Below are 15,731 nucleotides of genomic sequence, written 5' to 3'. Positions count from 1 at the left end.
TCTACAATCGGACCCCTTTGAAGCGCCATCAATGGCTGACTCCTTATGAGGTCCTGAACAAGGAAGCTCCCGACATCAAGCACTTACGTGTCTTTGGATGCGGAGCGTACGTCTACCTGCCTAAGGAAACCAGACCCAATAAGTTATCGCCTAAAGCTGAGCTGATGACTTACATTGGTGTCGCTGATGGCGGCCATGGCTTCAAATTCATGCGCGCCAATAATAGTATAGTCACTCAGCCTACTGCGCTGTTTGACGAAGCTATGTTCCCTAAATGCCCTAATACAAAGCGACGGGCAAGCACTAGGCTGCAAAGTGCGCCTAAACCAGCTGACAGTCAACCAGAAAATTCTGATGATGACTGGATCACTGATGACGATGAGCCAGACTCACGTCTTCCTCCTAAATCCCAAAAGGGGCCAGGCCAGGATCATGACGACGAACCTGCGCAGCCTGAGGCGCGAGAGCCTGAGAACCCGCCTTCTCCACCTCCGGGGGATCCTGCGCCACAAGATGAGCCGCGGAGACCGGTGAGAGAAAGGAAACCAGTAACTCGCCCGGGTAATATCTACGGTGAATCGCGGAATCCCGTAGAAACCTATCGCGAGATTGAGTCAGACAAGAAGTGGAAGGATTTAGTTGGCGAAAAACCCAAGACGTCGCGCATACCTCGCCAGTCCAAGCAGAAGCCACAGGTTCCCGGACCTAGCTCTGCCCCTCCACCTCGCGACCCTCCTGCTCAATCCCCGGGTGCTTCGCATGAGCCAATCGCTCCTGAAGCCTCTGACCAGCAGTCTGAACACAACGCTGATGAGTTACTTCTGGCACAGCTATGCCGGGAAGGGGGAGTACCATTGATTAATTACCTGCTTCTGAAGGCTATTTCGCCTGAGGCAGATGATCCAGACACGTCCAATGTCAGAGAATGGACGTACCGCGATATCCTTCGCTTACCACCAGAAAAGCAGAAGGAATGGAGAGCTGCTTGCCACAAAGAATTGGATGCACTTCGTCGGCACAGAGTCTTCGACTTGGTTGACCGCCCTAAAGGGCGTAAAGTTATTAAATGTCGCTGGGTATTTGACGTCAAATCAGATGGACGTCGCAAAGCGAGATTAGTCGCTAAAGGCTTCTCGCAGGTTGAAGGTATAGACTTTGACCAAATATTCTCACCAGTTGTGCGCTTTGAGACAGTGCGCCTTATGCTCGCACTAGCAGCGCTTGAGGACTGGCACATATCTGGACTCGATGTGCGCAATGCCTATCTTTATGGCAAACTGGATGAGGAAATTTATATGGAACAACCTGAAGGCTTCGCCGCAAAAGGCCAGGAGCACAAGGTTTGTAGACTGCGCCGTGCACTCTACGGACTTAAGCAAGCGGGGCTTGCCTGGTGGTGCACACTTGCTGAGTCTTTAGAGAAATTAGGCTGCAAACGTCTAACTACCGATGCTGGCATCTTCTTATTTAAGGAGAAGGATGGCCGCATGGTAATTATTGTCGTCTATGTTGACGATGCCTTGTTCTTTGGCAAGGACAAGTCTCTCGTGACAGATGTTAAGTCACGATTCATGAAGAAGTGGGAATGCAGGGACCTTGGCGATGTCAAGGAATTCCTACGCATGCGCATTACAAGGCAAGGCAGAGAGATTCATCTTGATCAGATCGCCTACCTTGATAAAGTGCTGCAGCGTTGTGGCATGCAGAATGCAAAATCTGCACCAACTCCTCTCCCTGCAGGCTATCGACCTGAACCTCACAATGGCCCGGTCAATCCTACTCTTCGTAGCCGGTTCCAAACTGTGATTGGTTCCTTGCTCTATATTATGCTCGGAACTCGACCGGATATCAGCTATGCAGTTACCAAGTTAGCACAATTTGCTGCTAATCCATCCCAAGCCCATTTAGATAAAGCGCTGTATATCTGCCGCTATCTAATCGGGACTCGTAATTACACACTAGCTTTTGATGGTGCTAGTGGACTTGGTATTACTGCGTGCACTGATTCGGACTGGGCATCAGACCCCAGTACCAGGAAGTCCCAAACCGGCTACTTCCTTAAATTAGCCAATGGTATATTCAGTTGGCAGTCGAGAGCGCAGAAAACTGTTGCGCTATCCTCCACTGAAGCCGAGTACATGGCGCTCAGTGATTGTAGCCGCCAATGTGTATGGGTTAGACAACTCTTCGATGAGTTAGGCTACCAACTCGGCCCCATCCCTATTTGCGGTGACAACCAAGGATCTATATTCCTTGCATCTAATCCAGTCACCGAGCGAAGGTCTAAACATATTGACATTCGCTATCACTATATCAGGGAAGTCGTCGAGCAGAAAAAAAGTTGAAGTATTCTACATCGATGGCGAGAATAACCCTGCAGACATGTTCACTAAAAACTTAGGACATGTCAAGTTCCTGCGCTTCAGAGCGCAACTCGGACTTAGGTTCTACAAGTAATCTAAGTCAGCCCAACGCTTGCGTGCGCGATTACCCACGGCACTTAGCGAGGGGGAGTGTTGAACTGGGCGCTGACTTAGCTGCCAGGTTCTACAACATACCAGAACGTACCAGAACCCTCTGGAACATTCTGGTATATTCCATTATTGTACAATGGCACAGAGCTCATGTGGGTCAGTGACATCATAGGTGGAGCTCAGTAGGATTATAGATATTCCACGTAGCTTAGTCAGCCTATGGGCCACAGTGTATATAAACCCTGCAGCTCTGCTGCCTAATGACAAGGGTCGTTCATACGAGCTTTTCTAATAGCTACAGCATCCAACCAATACAGGTGAGTTGTGTAGGGTGCACTGTGCGTGCTGCTGCCTCCATAACTCTTCATCACTCACTCATCATGTCAGGCCACTGCTGACCTATGTCCATCAGACCAAACGGTTCGCGGATAGCTACGGTGAGACCTTGAAGACCACATGAGCCTCGATGATCACTCGATTTGCAGACCCGGATACGACAAGCTCTAACATATCACAACAATAATTGCTTACTACCCCCATCCTAATCTTTCAAGACTACATCTATATTCGGGATGCTCGAAGAGGAGGAACCACGCCAACTCCAGGTTTCACCTTCTTTGGGGGCGATGAGAGCCTACAGGCTTTGATGGAAGAGCTCAGTAGCTTTTTCCCCTGCGGGGGTTTTTTAACGCGCTGGGCGAGGACTCCATCACTGTCCTCTTTTTTCACTTGCTTGAATCATCACCATTCTCCGCCACCACTGTTTATTTTCAAACTGTGGTCTCCCGCATTCTCCGTACCTCAGACGAGGGGGAGCTTCGCTTTGTTTAAGTCTCATTTTCTGCGTCATCCAGCAAGGATTGTATATTAATGTACTGCAAGGTCCAACATACGGGCATCGCCCTCGGGACCCTAAATGGATTTAAAATAAAAAAAAAGCCCTGGTGCCACCTAGGAACTATGGCTCGGGCTATTATGATAATTATAAAAGGCGGATTCTGTTTTGTAGCGCAAAACGCGGCCAGCTGACAAATGACTGGACACAATACTGCACCAGACAGCAGTACTTAGTCACTGACTTCTGAGGGAACGTAGGAAGCCGATGTGGATTCGGGAGCTCGCTTGCATTTCATTGGATGGGGCCGCCCGCGGGCAGTTATACTATAGGCGTGGCGAAATAGATCTATAACTGAGTTTGAATGATATAGTTCGGACTTCGAATTGTTATACTGTATTCGGAAGGTGTTCTCACGCTTGTGGCCCCGCATGCACATGCCATCCTCCAGCCTCCCTACCTTTTCACGATGCATGCAAGCTTCCTACTGAAGCGATCCCATCCAGAATTGTTTGTAAAATGAAAGAGACATATTGTGTTGGAGAATGTGACCAAAAATGCGCTTTTTGCCGCTTATGGTGCTATTTCACTCCCAAGATTGGGGCTGAAGAGCTATATCTGTACTGTGAGATCCGGGACACAGCTAGGTAGAAGTACTACAGTTAGGTAAATGACAAGTGGTTCATTAAGGTTGGGATGCATAAAGTGAGTGGCGCGACAGCGCCGCCGAAAAAAATATGATTTTGACTTCCAGGTTGCTTAATTTCTTGCGATTCACATGAGCAGTGGGATACGCATAGAGGTGTCCATTCAAACTTAAAATACCACCAGGTTTTGCCTTAAGCTATACAGAGAGTTAATATAGCGCGCAGTGCTGCGAAGCAAAATTCATGTGCTGTGGAAACCGAAGAAACTAGCCTCGAGGGATATTCAAGCCACGGGAGATCCCTGAATATAGCACTAGTATACCCTTTCAATAATATACCCCTTCTGAAGCTCACGGGCCCCGAACGGAGTGTCTTTCCCTTCTCTTTCTCTCTCTCCTTCGATTTAATTTCTTTAATTTCTTTAATTGATCTAAAAGTCCACACCTATAGTACATAAGCCCGCCCGCGTGATCGTCGATGTATTTTGCTCGTTATACGGTATGGAATTGCCCTTCGGGCAACTGTCGCTCGAGGACCAACGCGCTCTCTATATCGAGTGTGTGGCTAGTTTCAATATGCATAATATCCTGCGGAAATTCCATGCGAGCCATCCAATTGAAGACAGTCGACAACTTCAAGTCCGAAGTCGCGATAGTGGCGTTCCGCACGTGACCGTGCTTATTGCGAATCTGACAGTGATAGCGAGTACTCGCGTCGTTACTACTTAGCGCCATCTGGCAACGGTCTCGCCGGTTATTCTTTCAGAGGATGCCCCCTTTCGAGCTAGGAACTAGGGCGGCGAGCGCGGGTTGGGAGCGACAATTCCCAATATTCAGCAAGCAATGTGATAGAAGTAGCGAGGATGGCCCTAGAGGTCGTCATTTATTGATCTCCTTCCCGACGGCCAAGTTTCTCCGCTGGCCAATTGAAACTGCGCCCTGATGATGAACGTAAGGTTCGAGTCACATAAATACACAGGGAAGCGACAGCGTTGCGTGTCGGGCGACCATCTGCAGACGTCCTTGTTCTGAAGGGTTCACCATGAAGGGCTTCGCAGCTTGGTCTTCTGTCCTGCTCGGACTTACCTCATCCGTCATTGCCGCACCCTCGAAGTACGCTCCCACTATCAAAGAGGCGGTCGAAGTTCCGAGGGGATGGGTCCGAGTTAGCCCTGCGCCGGCAGACCACGTCGTGGACCTGCGATTCGGTCTCCCTCAACACAACTTCAAGCAGCTCGAGCAGGCGCTGTATGAAGTAAGCGACCCCTTCCATGACCGGTATGGACAGCACTTGTCCAAGGAGGAAGTGGAAAGCCTCGTAGCGCCGCACCCGAAGACTCTGGAGGCGGTGGATGAATGGCTAGCGTCTCACGGGATAGCGAAATCAATTTGTTCTCGCTCACCTGCGAAGGATTGGGTTATGGTCAAGGTTCCAGTGAGCCTCGCAGAGAAGATGCTTGATACTGTAAGTCGGGCGGTATACTCCGTGATCGAGTCTGTACTCACTTCCCAGTCGTAGACTTATCACGTCTGGAAGCACGCTGAAAGCGGTGATACCCTTGTCCGGACCACGAGTTACAGCCTGCCCGCCCACATGCATGAACACATTGAGCTCGTGACGCCTACGACCTACTTCGGTCGTCCCAAAGGACTGGCCACCACATTCCGTTGGTCAGACGCTCAAGCGTCCCTCGCCTCATCTGGAGAGTCATCGATCAGAAGCGCCTCGGGTACTGTCGTGGACGCTAGCTGCAATTCCACCATTACCCTCACGTGCCTGCAGGAGCTATATAATGTTACCGGATATACCCCCGCGGCTACGGACGTCAATAAGATTGGTATAACGGGCTACCTTGAACAGTATGCCAACATCCAGGATCTGCAGTCTTTCTACGCAGATCAGCTTCCAAAGGCCGAAGGCTCTACCTTCAATTATACATCAATCAAAGGTAGCCCCGTCGAGCTTGGAGCACATCATGATATCTGAGATGTATGACTTCCACAGGGGGCCAAAACAGTCAGAATCTGTCAGAGGCTGGCATTGAAGCCAATCTTGACGTGCAGTTCGCGTACGGTCTGAGCTGGCCTACCCCTGGCTACTTTTGGTCCACTGGAGGGAGACCTCCTTTTATACCCGATCTCAGGACGGTAAATAACACCAACGAGCCCTATGCTGATGTACGTAGTGTCTGACAATACGCGGCCTCCGTGGACTTGCTGCTCACTCATGCATCCGGGCAGTGGCTCGAATATGTCCTCTCTGTCCCTAACCCTCCGCAGACAATTTCTACTAGTTACGGAGAGTGAGTGATGTCCTCTCGTCCGAGATGTCGTGGCAAAAACTTACGCACGACCTATTGATAGTGATGAGCAAACCGGTAGCTCTTCGACCTCGTTGAAATAGACACTCATGCTGATATGTCTGTGTCGGCAGTTCCACTGAGTTACGCTATCCGTACTTGCGCGAGCTTCGCTCAACTGGGTAAGTTCTGAGTTCCTAAACCAAGACATTCAGGACTCACATCGTGCACCGGGCCTCAGGCGCGCGTGGAGTGTCCTTACTGTTCTCCTCCGGCGATGGGGGCGTTGGTGACGGCGACGCTAATCCTGCTACTCAACAATGCAAGACGAACGATGGTCGCAATGCTACTCGCTTCATACCTGCCTTCCCTGCAAGCTGCCCTTAGTGAGTTTATGGAATAATGTGAAAGACGGACGATTTTTCAGATTCTGTCTAGCGTCACGGCGGTCGGTGCGACGGTCTCTATCCCTGAGAAGGCTGTCGACTTCACAGGAGGAGGTTTCAGCAACGTCGTGCGTATCACAGTCCCTCCTGCGAAGCCAGTATGCTGATGTATTCGTAAGTTCCCGACACCGCTGTACCAAGTCGGCGCGGTGGCCAGCTACCTTGCACGCCTCCCTGCAGGCACCTACCAGGGCCTCTACAACAAGTAAGCGTGAGGTTGTATACTCCCCGTGCTACACTCACCCTTGACAATGATTTCAGATTCGGCAGAGTACGTCAATCATACCCCTTGACTTCATGGCTCAGAATTGACGTCGCACCTCTTAGGGTATCCCGGATGTCTCCGCCCAAGGGGACTACTTCCGCGTATGGTACAGGGGAAATCCAGTACACGTAGGAGGCACTTCGGCCTCGTCGCCCACTGTCGCTGGCCTCGTATCTCTGCTCAACGACGCTCGCCTCAGCAAAGGACTGCCGCCGCTCGGCTTCCTGAACCCTCTCCTGTATACCAAGGGCGTCGCAGGCCTTACGGATGTTACGGAAGGTAACAACCCTGGCTGTGGAACGCAAGGTTTCAATGTAAGCTTTTTCTATGAGCTGCCGTGCTCTTGCGGATACTTACGACGACTTGTTCCAGGCCACAACCGGTTGGGATCCCCGTAAGCTCCGTTTCTTGAGTTTGTACGGTACTCGTGTTGATCTTGGTTCCTAACTATAACTAGTCACCGGTCTCGGAACGCCCAACTTCGGCAAGCTGAAGGAGATAGTCCTGGCTTGATATGGTGTGGTTTAATAAAAGTGGGAGGGCCATTGTTATAATTACGATGTCCCCCATGCCGGCGACATTAACCAACGTCGTGAAGCAATAGTATGCATTTGTTTGACGGCGTCTTCGCTCATTTTTGTCCCCACCACGGTTAATGGCAATACATGGAGTTGCCGCCTCCCCACAGCGCCTCCCTGTATCGTGGCCACAACCTTAACGCGCAAGGTCTGAGGGAACAGCGAACATATGGCTTTGACATGTCGTTTTGACTCGTTTGAGTGGTACCTTAGAAGTTACAGCCGCTTGCAGATCGATAGACCATCAATTCAGAAAACCACGTATAGTCGGAGTGGGTCGGAGTGGGTGCCAGGGACGTCGGAAGAAGGTAGAGAAGTCCAGATGGTCTGATTTCTGTCTCTCGGGGACTTGAAATTGCTTGTCCGACGTGGTCCGACTGTAAATGATTTTCAAAAAGTGGGCCCATCGATCTGCAAATGGCTGTAGACATCATTCTGAATTTAAACAATGTAATGCATCTTTTTACATAGGATCAAGTAATGCAACTAAACCTGCCACTGGTGACACCCGGCCAAACACCTGCAACGGCAATTGTGGCCACCTGACCAGGTGTTCGACGCGTCTCAAGCAGACGCGCTTGAGGCTCCTACGTTTGTGGACTTGCTCTAGGTTACTCAGGCTGTCGATATACTTGGAGCTGACTGGTTAGTGAACTTAAACTATGGCATTCGCATCCAGGTAGGCACTGCACGCTTACGAAAAGACTCAAATTATACTCAACCTTATACAAGTTCTTCAGCATTTGGCATGAAGCCGGCGGCTACCACGTCTGCACCATCCCTCTTCGGAGGCCCTAAACCTACAGGCTCACTATTTGGCAACACCCAGCCAGCCCAGTCTCAGCCTGCGAGCAGTCTCTTCGGACAATCCACATCGCAGCCATCTGGCAGCCTGTTCGGTTCGAACGCCCAGTCGCAACCTGCCACCAACAGTCTCTTCGGCGGACAGAATCAACCTCAACAGCAGCAGCAACAACAACCAGCAACAGGGGGTGGTCTATTCGGCAATACTGCACCGTCGCAACAATCTTCCACGGGTGGCGGTCTATTCGGAAATACAACACAATCCCAGCAACCATCGACAGGTAGCGGTCTATTTGGTAACACCACGCAAACTCAACAGCCTTCCTCGAGTCTGTTTGGAAGCACGACGCAACAGCCTTCCACTGGGCTCTTTGGCCCTACCACGACACAACAACAATCTGGCTCAGGTGGTCTCTTTGGATCTTCCCTCTTCGGAAATACGAACACATCGCAGCAACAGCAAAACCAGGGTGGCAGTAGCTTGTTCGGGTCGACGAATCAGCAGCAGCAGGGTGGGGGTCTGTTTGGGGGAAGTACGACGGGGACAAATCCGCTTCAAGCTCAGTCTACGCTGCCTGCAGGTGGTTTTGGGACGGGGACGGGGTCATCGTTGTTTGGCAATCAGCAGAGAACACAACCGTACGGGTTGAGACCGAGTGAGCATTCTCACGGATTTAACTTCGTTTTCTCTAGCGTACAGCAAGCCGGCGCACCGCCGTTCACCAAGAACACGAGGTTCAATGACCTGCCTGACCAGCTCAAGAAGACCTTCGAGGATATCGAGTGAGCATGTAGTGGCCTATCTCGCGAAGTATTGAAGTGCTGAGAGGCGCGATGTAGGAGTCACATACAGGGGCGCATACAAATCGGAAAGGGTCTGAAGCAACGGGACCTAGGAGAGGACGCCGTCAAAGGCCAGGAGCAGCTCCGTAAAGCCCAGAAGGTCCGTAGACTCTATTTTTATACATTCGCCCTTCGCATTGAATCGGCAACAGGACCTTGTTGGTGTCCTGTCGACGACACACACAGACGCGCTGCAGACACGGGACCTGAAAGCAAAAGTCGACCAGGCTGTCCAAGATATGATTATCACTACTCGGATCTTGGAAGGATTCCGTAACCCACAGCAGCATGGCGCCTATCTAAGAGACCACGCAGGATTCCCCCTGGAGTAAGACTCATTATCTCCAAGCGCAAAGGGGATTTGGTTACTGAGCATCTGCCATAAAACGTAGGTTCTTCCAGCGCATTACGGAGCAAATGAAAGACCGGCTTCAATGGTACAAGTCTACAATCGAAGTAGGGTTTAATGTATTCATTCGACATCATTATACTAAGCCCGTCTGTGAATAGCAAATTGAGCGCAAACTAGCCTCCGCTTCCAGTCAGGCGCAGTATACGCCGCAAGGTACGCTGCTGTCATTCTCCTTCTGCCCTTTCACATGCTTATCAGATGTGTCGATAAAGCTATATCAGCTACTCTTGAGACGCAGCACGCCACATTCATGGCCCTGGCAAGCAAGACGGCCGATCTGCACGCGGAGCTGCAGAAGATAAAGGCGATCTATACGCAACTATGGCGGGCCAAGACCGGGAGTATGAGGGATCCATTCGATGGGTCGGGTCCGGGGCTGGAGATGTAGAGGAATGCACTACCCTGTTCGGATTGATATAGGTTTTGTATCTGCTATTTGTGTTATCTTGTCTTTGCGTTGACACTTTGATGTACGCATCATGATCAGGCGCCACGCAGGATGCTCTAACTGAATGTATCATTAACTCCCACAGATGGGCCTGGCGTTGTTCGCATACATAACTATGGATGTCAGATTATTCGGTAGCATTCAGCTGCACCAACTCCCCATGAACGCGACCAACTTCGGCATATATTATGACGATGCCGATTATACGGCTCCTGCTCTGAATCACGGTGACGAGGCCGAACATCGATTTTTCTTAGAGCATAAGGGCCAGACTTGGTTACAGCTGAATGTGATCAACTCTCATCCCGTTTCAACGGGAGGCTATCCTCGGTTCTTCGATGAGGACATTATCACTGGATCAGTGAACCTCGAACTTGAGAAGGCAGAGCAAATCAAGAGTGTATCTCTGACGGTAAAAGGTTTTACATCAATCGTCATTGAAGTACTCAATACGACATCTAGGTTCTCGGAGTCGCCGCTGTGGAGGGTCTTGCTAGGTTGCGGTTCCTGGAGCTGACAGAGGCTCTGTGGACCCGCCGACAGCAGGAAGATACCCCAGGCTCCTTGGTCGGACATCACTCCTGGCCATTCTCCGTCAAGCTTCCTCGCGAAGTTCCCCTCCGCTTGAAAGACAAGGCCGATAGCACAATATATCGCCTGCCTCCCAGTTTCTCGGAGAAGGGATGGAATGCGATGTTGACCATCGAGTACAGGATCTTGGTGCATGTTAAGATGGGGATGTTCAGTCCTGATTACACGTGAGGTGTTAGTCTTTTCTGTGTTCGTACGGTTTAGTTAACTCGATATGCTACTAGTCTAGCAGCAAATCTCTTTGTCCTACCTCGAACTGTAGCTGACCCTCGGCAGAAGGTTTCTGAATCTGGGCCACCCGGTCCAGATATTGACCCTGAGGGATGGGTTGAACTCCCTGCAATAAAGGTGAAGGGTAGGGGCATGACGCCTGGTGTCCAGGACCCAGACATCACTTGTACTGTGCGTATATCTACATTCTCGATTGAAGATCGCCTTACGAGCGTGGTCGCAGCTGGCAATAGCGAAGCCGGTAAGAACCTTGCTCAGACGTGATGTCGCATTGAGCAATCATAAACGAGTCGGCACTTTCTCTCCAGCTCACCTTCTCTTTGGGATCGCCCATCCCAATCCTCCTCACTCTCTGCGGTCGGGAAGAGGGAGTACTGGACTCGCAACCGGCTATCAACGTCGTGCTTCAAAGGTCCCTTGCCGTGGGAGCGGGGAATGTGGACTTGTCCTCCGTCAAAGAGGGCGACACTTTCCGAGACTTCTGTGCGACCGCGTCTTTCTCGCCCCTCAATCTCGGTGTTGATGGAATGAGGAGATTGCGGGGCACGCTTTTGGTCCCGCAGAGCCTGAGACCAAGCTTCTCTTTTCCTCTGGCCACACTCAAGGTTCCTGCGTTCGCTTTCTTCGTGTCTTGTTGTTGCACTAATCGATATCTATCATCGATCAGTATTCCATAGCTTTACTACCTTTCGGGAACTCCGGCGTCGGTGTCTTGGGGCACAATGAGACTCCTCTGGCGAAGGCAGAAGTGACTATAGTTGCGGGTAGCGCTGACGGCGTCCTCCCACCAGAATACCCTCTTCCTCCTCCACCTTATGAGACTACTGAACAAAGGAAGTGAAATACATACCGCTGATGGACACGATCAAGGACTGTTGCACGGGTGAACATAAATGTCTTATACATCCCGGGGTAAACACTACTGGAAAGGAGGCCTTCTCACTGGCAACTGCTGAGCTTCTGCTCTGCGTGTTTTTTCTTACAAGAAGCTTCCTTACAGACATAATAGGCATACACTGCCTCAGATGCATATACTGCGACTCACCGCCCGCCGAAGCTTATGGCCTCTTGACGCCTCTGCCTCACACGCACCATCATTTCACGTTCGACCTCTGCTGACCAGCCTTGATGCTCCACAGATGCACTCACCGTCTGTCCCAGAAGCTCTGGTGCCGCTAACCGCCCTTGACTCTTTTAGTGCTGCAGCAGATGTCACGGTTCATAAATCAGTCTCATTATCGTCGAATGCTGACAAGAGAAAAGTCTCGAACTGTTCATCACTGCTCCACGGAGTACCATGACCACTCAAAAGATCACTGTCACTCTCCGGGATGGACCAAGTGAAAGACTCAGCTCGCCGACGAGCGATAAAGACAAAACACCCATCCTCCCCTATTGAAGAGCCCAAACGACGCCAGGTGTCACCGCTAGCATCTGTGTCACCTCTAGGCCGAACTATAACGGGGTGGAAGGTGAACCACAAGCCAAATGCGCTCCAGAAAGGTGTCTCTTTCGGGAGGCTCCGTATTTTGTAAGAGATCACGACTTCCAGGTCCCAAGGCCTCCCTTCAGGCACAAATGGAGGGGATGAGAGTTGTATAAGACTTCGCAGCAGAGGTGCCAACAGTTCAGGAAAGTAGACCTGAATAGAAGTCAGGTATTTCGACAGGTCTTTGATCCTGAATAATCATACCAAGTCGCTGCAGATAATCCGGGTCAGATAGCGAGAAGAGTCGGCTTTACTGTGAGAAGTTAATCCCAGGTCTGCCGCGATGCTCAAGGCATACTCTGGGTCGCCCCATGGCAAGGGCCTGACAATGAGGCCACCAGACCAATCGGAGCATATGGTAGTTTCCTGCAGGCCGTGTCTCTCCAGGGTTTCCCGTAGAAGTGAGCAGACGTCTGGCAAATCAGTGAGAATGACAAGATCGTCGGGAGCCAGGATCTGAGTAAGCTTGATGCCCACAACGCCAGTGCCCGATCCTAGTTCCAGATACGTATTCCGTTTCGTGGTCGAGGAAAGGAAAGGAGGGTCTAATTCCCACTTGGGCGAGCCTTGCATGTACGACAGCAAGATGTACGCGGCCTCCCTGACATATTAGAACCGCCGTCACGCATGCACCGGTTCTAAATACTTACCACACGCGTCCTGCGATGCCATACTTTTCGATCGCGTCTTTCTGCGAGTACGCGTCTAGAACGGAGTCCAGCCCTGGATCAACCTCGTCCGGCCTTTGCGATGGGCTGATATTGAGGTTTTCAGGAAAATTGGAATTTCGGCCCTCCTGCATCGTGACAGTGGCTCTTCCCTCCTTGAAACCAGGCTGAACGAAAGGCGACTGAGACGGACGTTCAAGTACAGCTGAACTCGCGAACAGAGACGACGGCCGCTCCATGTGATACTTTGAGACACCGGGGTGCCTCCCGCTCGTCCGAGTCCGGCTATGATGCGGCTATTCACCGCTCCCCATCCTTACGGGGTACTTCAGCCTCGGTACATACTTTACTGACTGCCAGCTACATGGACGTCGACTAAACCGATACTCTACTATGCCAGCACAGTCTAAGCCTGTACAACAGCTGACCCCGTTTGGGTACGCTCTCGCGGGGGCGCTGGGAGGGTGTTTCAGTACTGCGTGAGTGGGCTCCTGCTTCTGGCGTTCAGGATGGTCATACTGACATGTGGATAGGGTTGTGTATCCGCTAGATGTGTAGGTAGAATGGTACCCTGAGTGTAAGCATTGAAGTACTGACGAGTCTCAGGGCAAAGACGCGCATACAGGCTACGAACGCGGACGCGAAGGGCAAGGGCAAGCGCGATGACTTGTCCATGTACTCCGTGCTCCTCCGCGTCCTGAAGGAGGAGGGCATATGGGGCTGGTATAGGGGCTTCGCGGCGACCATGATTAACACATTCTCTATGCGTAAGCCCACTATCAGGTCAACGTTAATGGATCGCGTTTAACTTGCACGACCGCGAACCGCCAGAATACGCCTATTTCTTCTTCTACTCGCTTGTACGGAGCTCATACATCAAGCGACTAACAGCCAAACTCCCCGCGGGATCGAAAGCCCCCCAACTTTCAACAGCCGCAGAGCTTATCCTCGGAGCGGTCGCGGGCGCGCTCGCCCAAATATTCACGATCCCCGTCTCAGTTATTGCGACTCGACAGCAGATCGGACGGTCTTTCCAGTTCAGCTCGAAAGCACCGTCCAACACCCCATCAGAGCCCCTGACCGTTTTGCCTTCGGAACAGAAGGCGCCGTCAGACGATGACTACGACGACTCGTTCCTCGGTGTTGCAAAGGAGATCGTCAAGGAGGAGGGGGTTACGGGGTTGTGGTTGGGCTTGAGGCCCGGCCTGGTGCTTACCGTGAACCCGGCTATCACATACGGGATGTTCGAGCGGATCAAAAGCGCCGTGCTGCTCGCCAGAGAGAAGGCGGGCGCCGAGGCGAAGATGACACCAGGTCTCAGCTTTGTTGTCGGTGCTCTGAGCAAGACGCTGGCGACAGTTGTGAGTACATCGAACGGCCCTCTTCCTCGGGTAGAATGCTTATTGTCGGTGGAAGGTCACATATCCTTACATTATGGCGAAAGTCCGTATTCAGGCCCGGACAGCAGACGAGGAGACCGCTGTCGAGGAGCATCACCTCCCCCCGCCACACAACAAGCCCCACCACTTGAAAGACCACCACCCGGGCGCCTTGGATGTTCTCATGCGTGTATACCGGAAGCAAGGTCTCGTCGGCTGGTATCAGGTCAGTCTGTGATGCCTGCGCTCATGTACGGCGGCCGCTGATGTTGGCTTCCGCTGGCAGGGGATGAGCGCGCAGATTATCAAGGCTGTGCTGTCGCAGGCTTTGTTGTTCATGTCGAAAGACCAGTTCGAGCAGTGGGCTCTGGCGATCATGATTCTGTTTTACAGGCTTCGGAGGTCATCATAGTCTCGGAAGGTTGTGTATTGTATATATGTAAGTGAACTCTGCGGCAGGACATTGCTTTCTGTTAGCTGATGCAAGAGCTATCTCAATAGATCTTGCTAGTCCTTGTGGATATGGACAGCTAATGGATGCTATGACCCTGGACGCTCCGGAGATGACGCTGAATAAGCGCAAATGCCGATCTGCTCTGAGTACGTTGGCCATGAAGAGGTCAAGAGCTTGCAGTAATTCGTACTTGGATATCTGGAGGTGACCGTGACTTACCATTTTGCATATGGATTTTGGGGTCGAGCAGTTATTACGGCTTCCACTGGACGAGCCCTTTTCCACCCAACTGTTCCAAGCTTGACGTCAGTCACCCCCTTACCGGTTTATGTACGTAGCTCGTTACGTCTGCAACGGACTACATACATACACCAAACGTGCATCGCCCGATAACAAACACTAATCACCGAGGAAGATCAGAGGCAGGCAGGTAGTCCAAACACAAGCTACACGCTTTCCTGGGCAGATTGAGGTGACGCCAATAAAAGCAGCCTTGAGCCCGCGATGAAGATAAACTCACCACGAATCCTGTTCTATGACATAACTTTCGTTATACCCGCTTGAAGGCTGGTTATGCGATTACCTGAGTGATAGCAACGTTACGCACCGAGAACTAACGGTCTGCAACTGGACCCGACGATACATTATTGGGCTGCCTTTCGAGCGACTGACCCTGTCTGAGCACCGTCGAAAGCGGAATATAATCGCGATGTCCACCGTTGAGTAAGTTTGAGCGGAAAAAATCAGCCAGCAAGCCGAAGCAGCCATCAATTGATAAATCTGGCGACCGAACCGACCTGCTATAACAGTGACGTTGAGTGAGCCACATCCCCGACCGCTCATAAATATCTTTCTACGCTCTTCCTTT

The 15,731-nt window shown here is 51.4% G+C and overlaps 5 protein-coding genes across 5 annotated transcripts; 4 read left to right on the top strand and 1 right to left on the bottom strand.

Moving 5' to 3' along the window:
* Positions 1-4,908: 4,908 nt before the first annotated feature.
* On the top strand, positions 4,909-7,589 carry GLOTRDRAFT_117484 (subtilisin-like protein). The gene is made up of 13 exons (XM_007870843.1): positions 4,909-5,420; positions 5,475-5,904; positions 5,961-6,133; positions 6,197-6,258; positions 6,320-6,333; positions 6,390-6,437; positions 6,497-6,641; positions 6,694-6,769; positions 6,821-6,906; positions 6,963-6,972; positions 7,029-7,280; positions 7,339-7,360; positions 7,424-7,589. Exons 1-13 carry the CDS (start codon positions 4,998-5,000, stop codon positions 7,477-7,479), a joined length of 1,797 nt encoding a protein of 598 aa, XP_007869034.1. The 5' UTR covers positions 4,909-4,997; the 3' UTR covers positions 7,480-7,589.
* Positions 7,590-8,206: 617 nt separating this feature from the next.
* Positions 8,207-9,991, top strand: GLOTRDRAFT_132009 (uncharacterized protein; the record flags this gene model as incomplete). The annotated part of the gene is made up of 8 exons (XM_007870842.1): positions 8,207-8,223; positions 8,277-8,987; positions 9,042-9,131; positions 9,189-9,291; positions 9,344-9,519; positions 9,584-9,647; positions 9,702-9,756; positions 9,825-9,991. The coding sequence occupies 8 exons, from the start codon at positions 8,207-8,209 to the stop codon at positions 9,989-9,991; spliced, it is 1,383 nt and encodes a 460-aa protein (XP_007869033.1).
* A 220-nt stretch (positions 9,992-10,211) lies between these two features.
* On the top strand, positions 10,212-11,137 carry GLOTRDRAFT_132008 (uncharacterized protein; the record flags this gene model as incomplete). The annotated part of the gene is made up of 3 exons (XM_007870841.1): positions 10,212-10,463; positions 10,514-10,809; positions 10,867-11,137. The coding sequence occupies 3 exons, from the start codon at positions 10,212-10,214 to the stop codon at positions 11,135-11,137; spliced, it is 819 nt and encodes a 272-aa protein (XP_007869032.1).
* Positions 11,138-12,092: 955 nt separating this feature from the next.
* GLOTRDRAFT_122699 (uncharacterized protein) lies at positions 12,093-13,164 on the bottom strand (the record flags this gene model as incomplete). Its single annotated transcript, XM_007870840.1, has 3 exons — positions 12,093-12,515; positions 12,567-12,963; positions 13,013-13,164. The coding sequence occupies 3 exons, from the start codon at positions 13,162-13,164 to the stop codon at positions 12,093-12,095; spliced, it is 972 nt and encodes a 323-aa protein (XP_007869031.1).
* A 167-nt stretch (positions 13,165-13,331) lies between these two features.
* GLOTRDRAFT_64524 (mitochondrial carrier) lies at positions 13,332-15,220 on the top strand. The gene is made up of 7 exons (XM_007870839.1): positions 13,332-13,509; positions 13,564-13,584; positions 13,637-13,797; positions 13,862-14,391; positions 14,447-14,635; positions 14,696-14,848; positions 14,911-15,220. Exons 1-6 carry the CDS (start codon positions 13,424-13,426, stop codon positions 14,819-14,821), a joined length of 1,113 nt encoding a protein of 370 aa, XP_007869030.1. The 5' UTR covers positions 13,332-13,423; the 3' UTR covers positions 14,822-14,848; positions 14,911-15,220.
* Positions 15,221-15,731: the final 511 nt, after the last annotated feature.

This window comes from Gloeophyllum trabeum (assembly GCF_000344685.1).
Source record: "Gloeophyllum trabeum ATCC 11539 unplaced genomic scaffold GLOTRscaffold_00012, whole genome shotgun sequence".
NCBI classification, from domain to species: Eukaryota; Fungi; Basidiomycota; class Agaricomycetes; order Gloeophyllales; family Gloeophyllaceae; genus Gloeophyllum; species Gloeophyllum trabeum.
Note: the sequence above shows the minus strand (reverse complement) of the source record. Positions and strands in the feature narration are given on the sequence as shown.

Coding starts and splice junctions, on each gene's coding strand:
- GLOTRDRAFT_117484 (XM_007870843.1), top strand. CDS start 4,998: ATGAAGGGCTTCGCAGCTTGGTCTTCTGTCCTGCTCGGACTTACCTCA. Junction 6,134..6,196: donor CCAACGAGCCCTATGCTGAT/GTACGTAGTGTC, acceptor GCATCCGGGCAG/TGGCTCGAATATGTCCTCTC. Junction 6,770..6,820: donor GAGGAGGTTTCAGCAACGTC/GTGCGTATCACA, acceptor TGTATTCGTAAG/TTCCCGACACCGCTGTACCA.
- GLOTRDRAFT_64524 (XM_007870839.1), top strand. CDS start 13,424: ATGCCAGCACAGTCTAAGCCTGTACAACAGCTGACCCCGTTTGGGTAC. Junction 13,510..13,563: donor GGAGGGTGTTTCAGTACTGC/GTGAGTGGGCTC, acceptor ACATGTGGATAG/GGTTGTGTATCCGCTAGATG. Junction 13,798..13,861: donor GATTAACACATTCTCTATGC/GTAAGCCCACTA, acceptor GCGAACCGCCAG/AATACGCCTATTTCTTCTTC.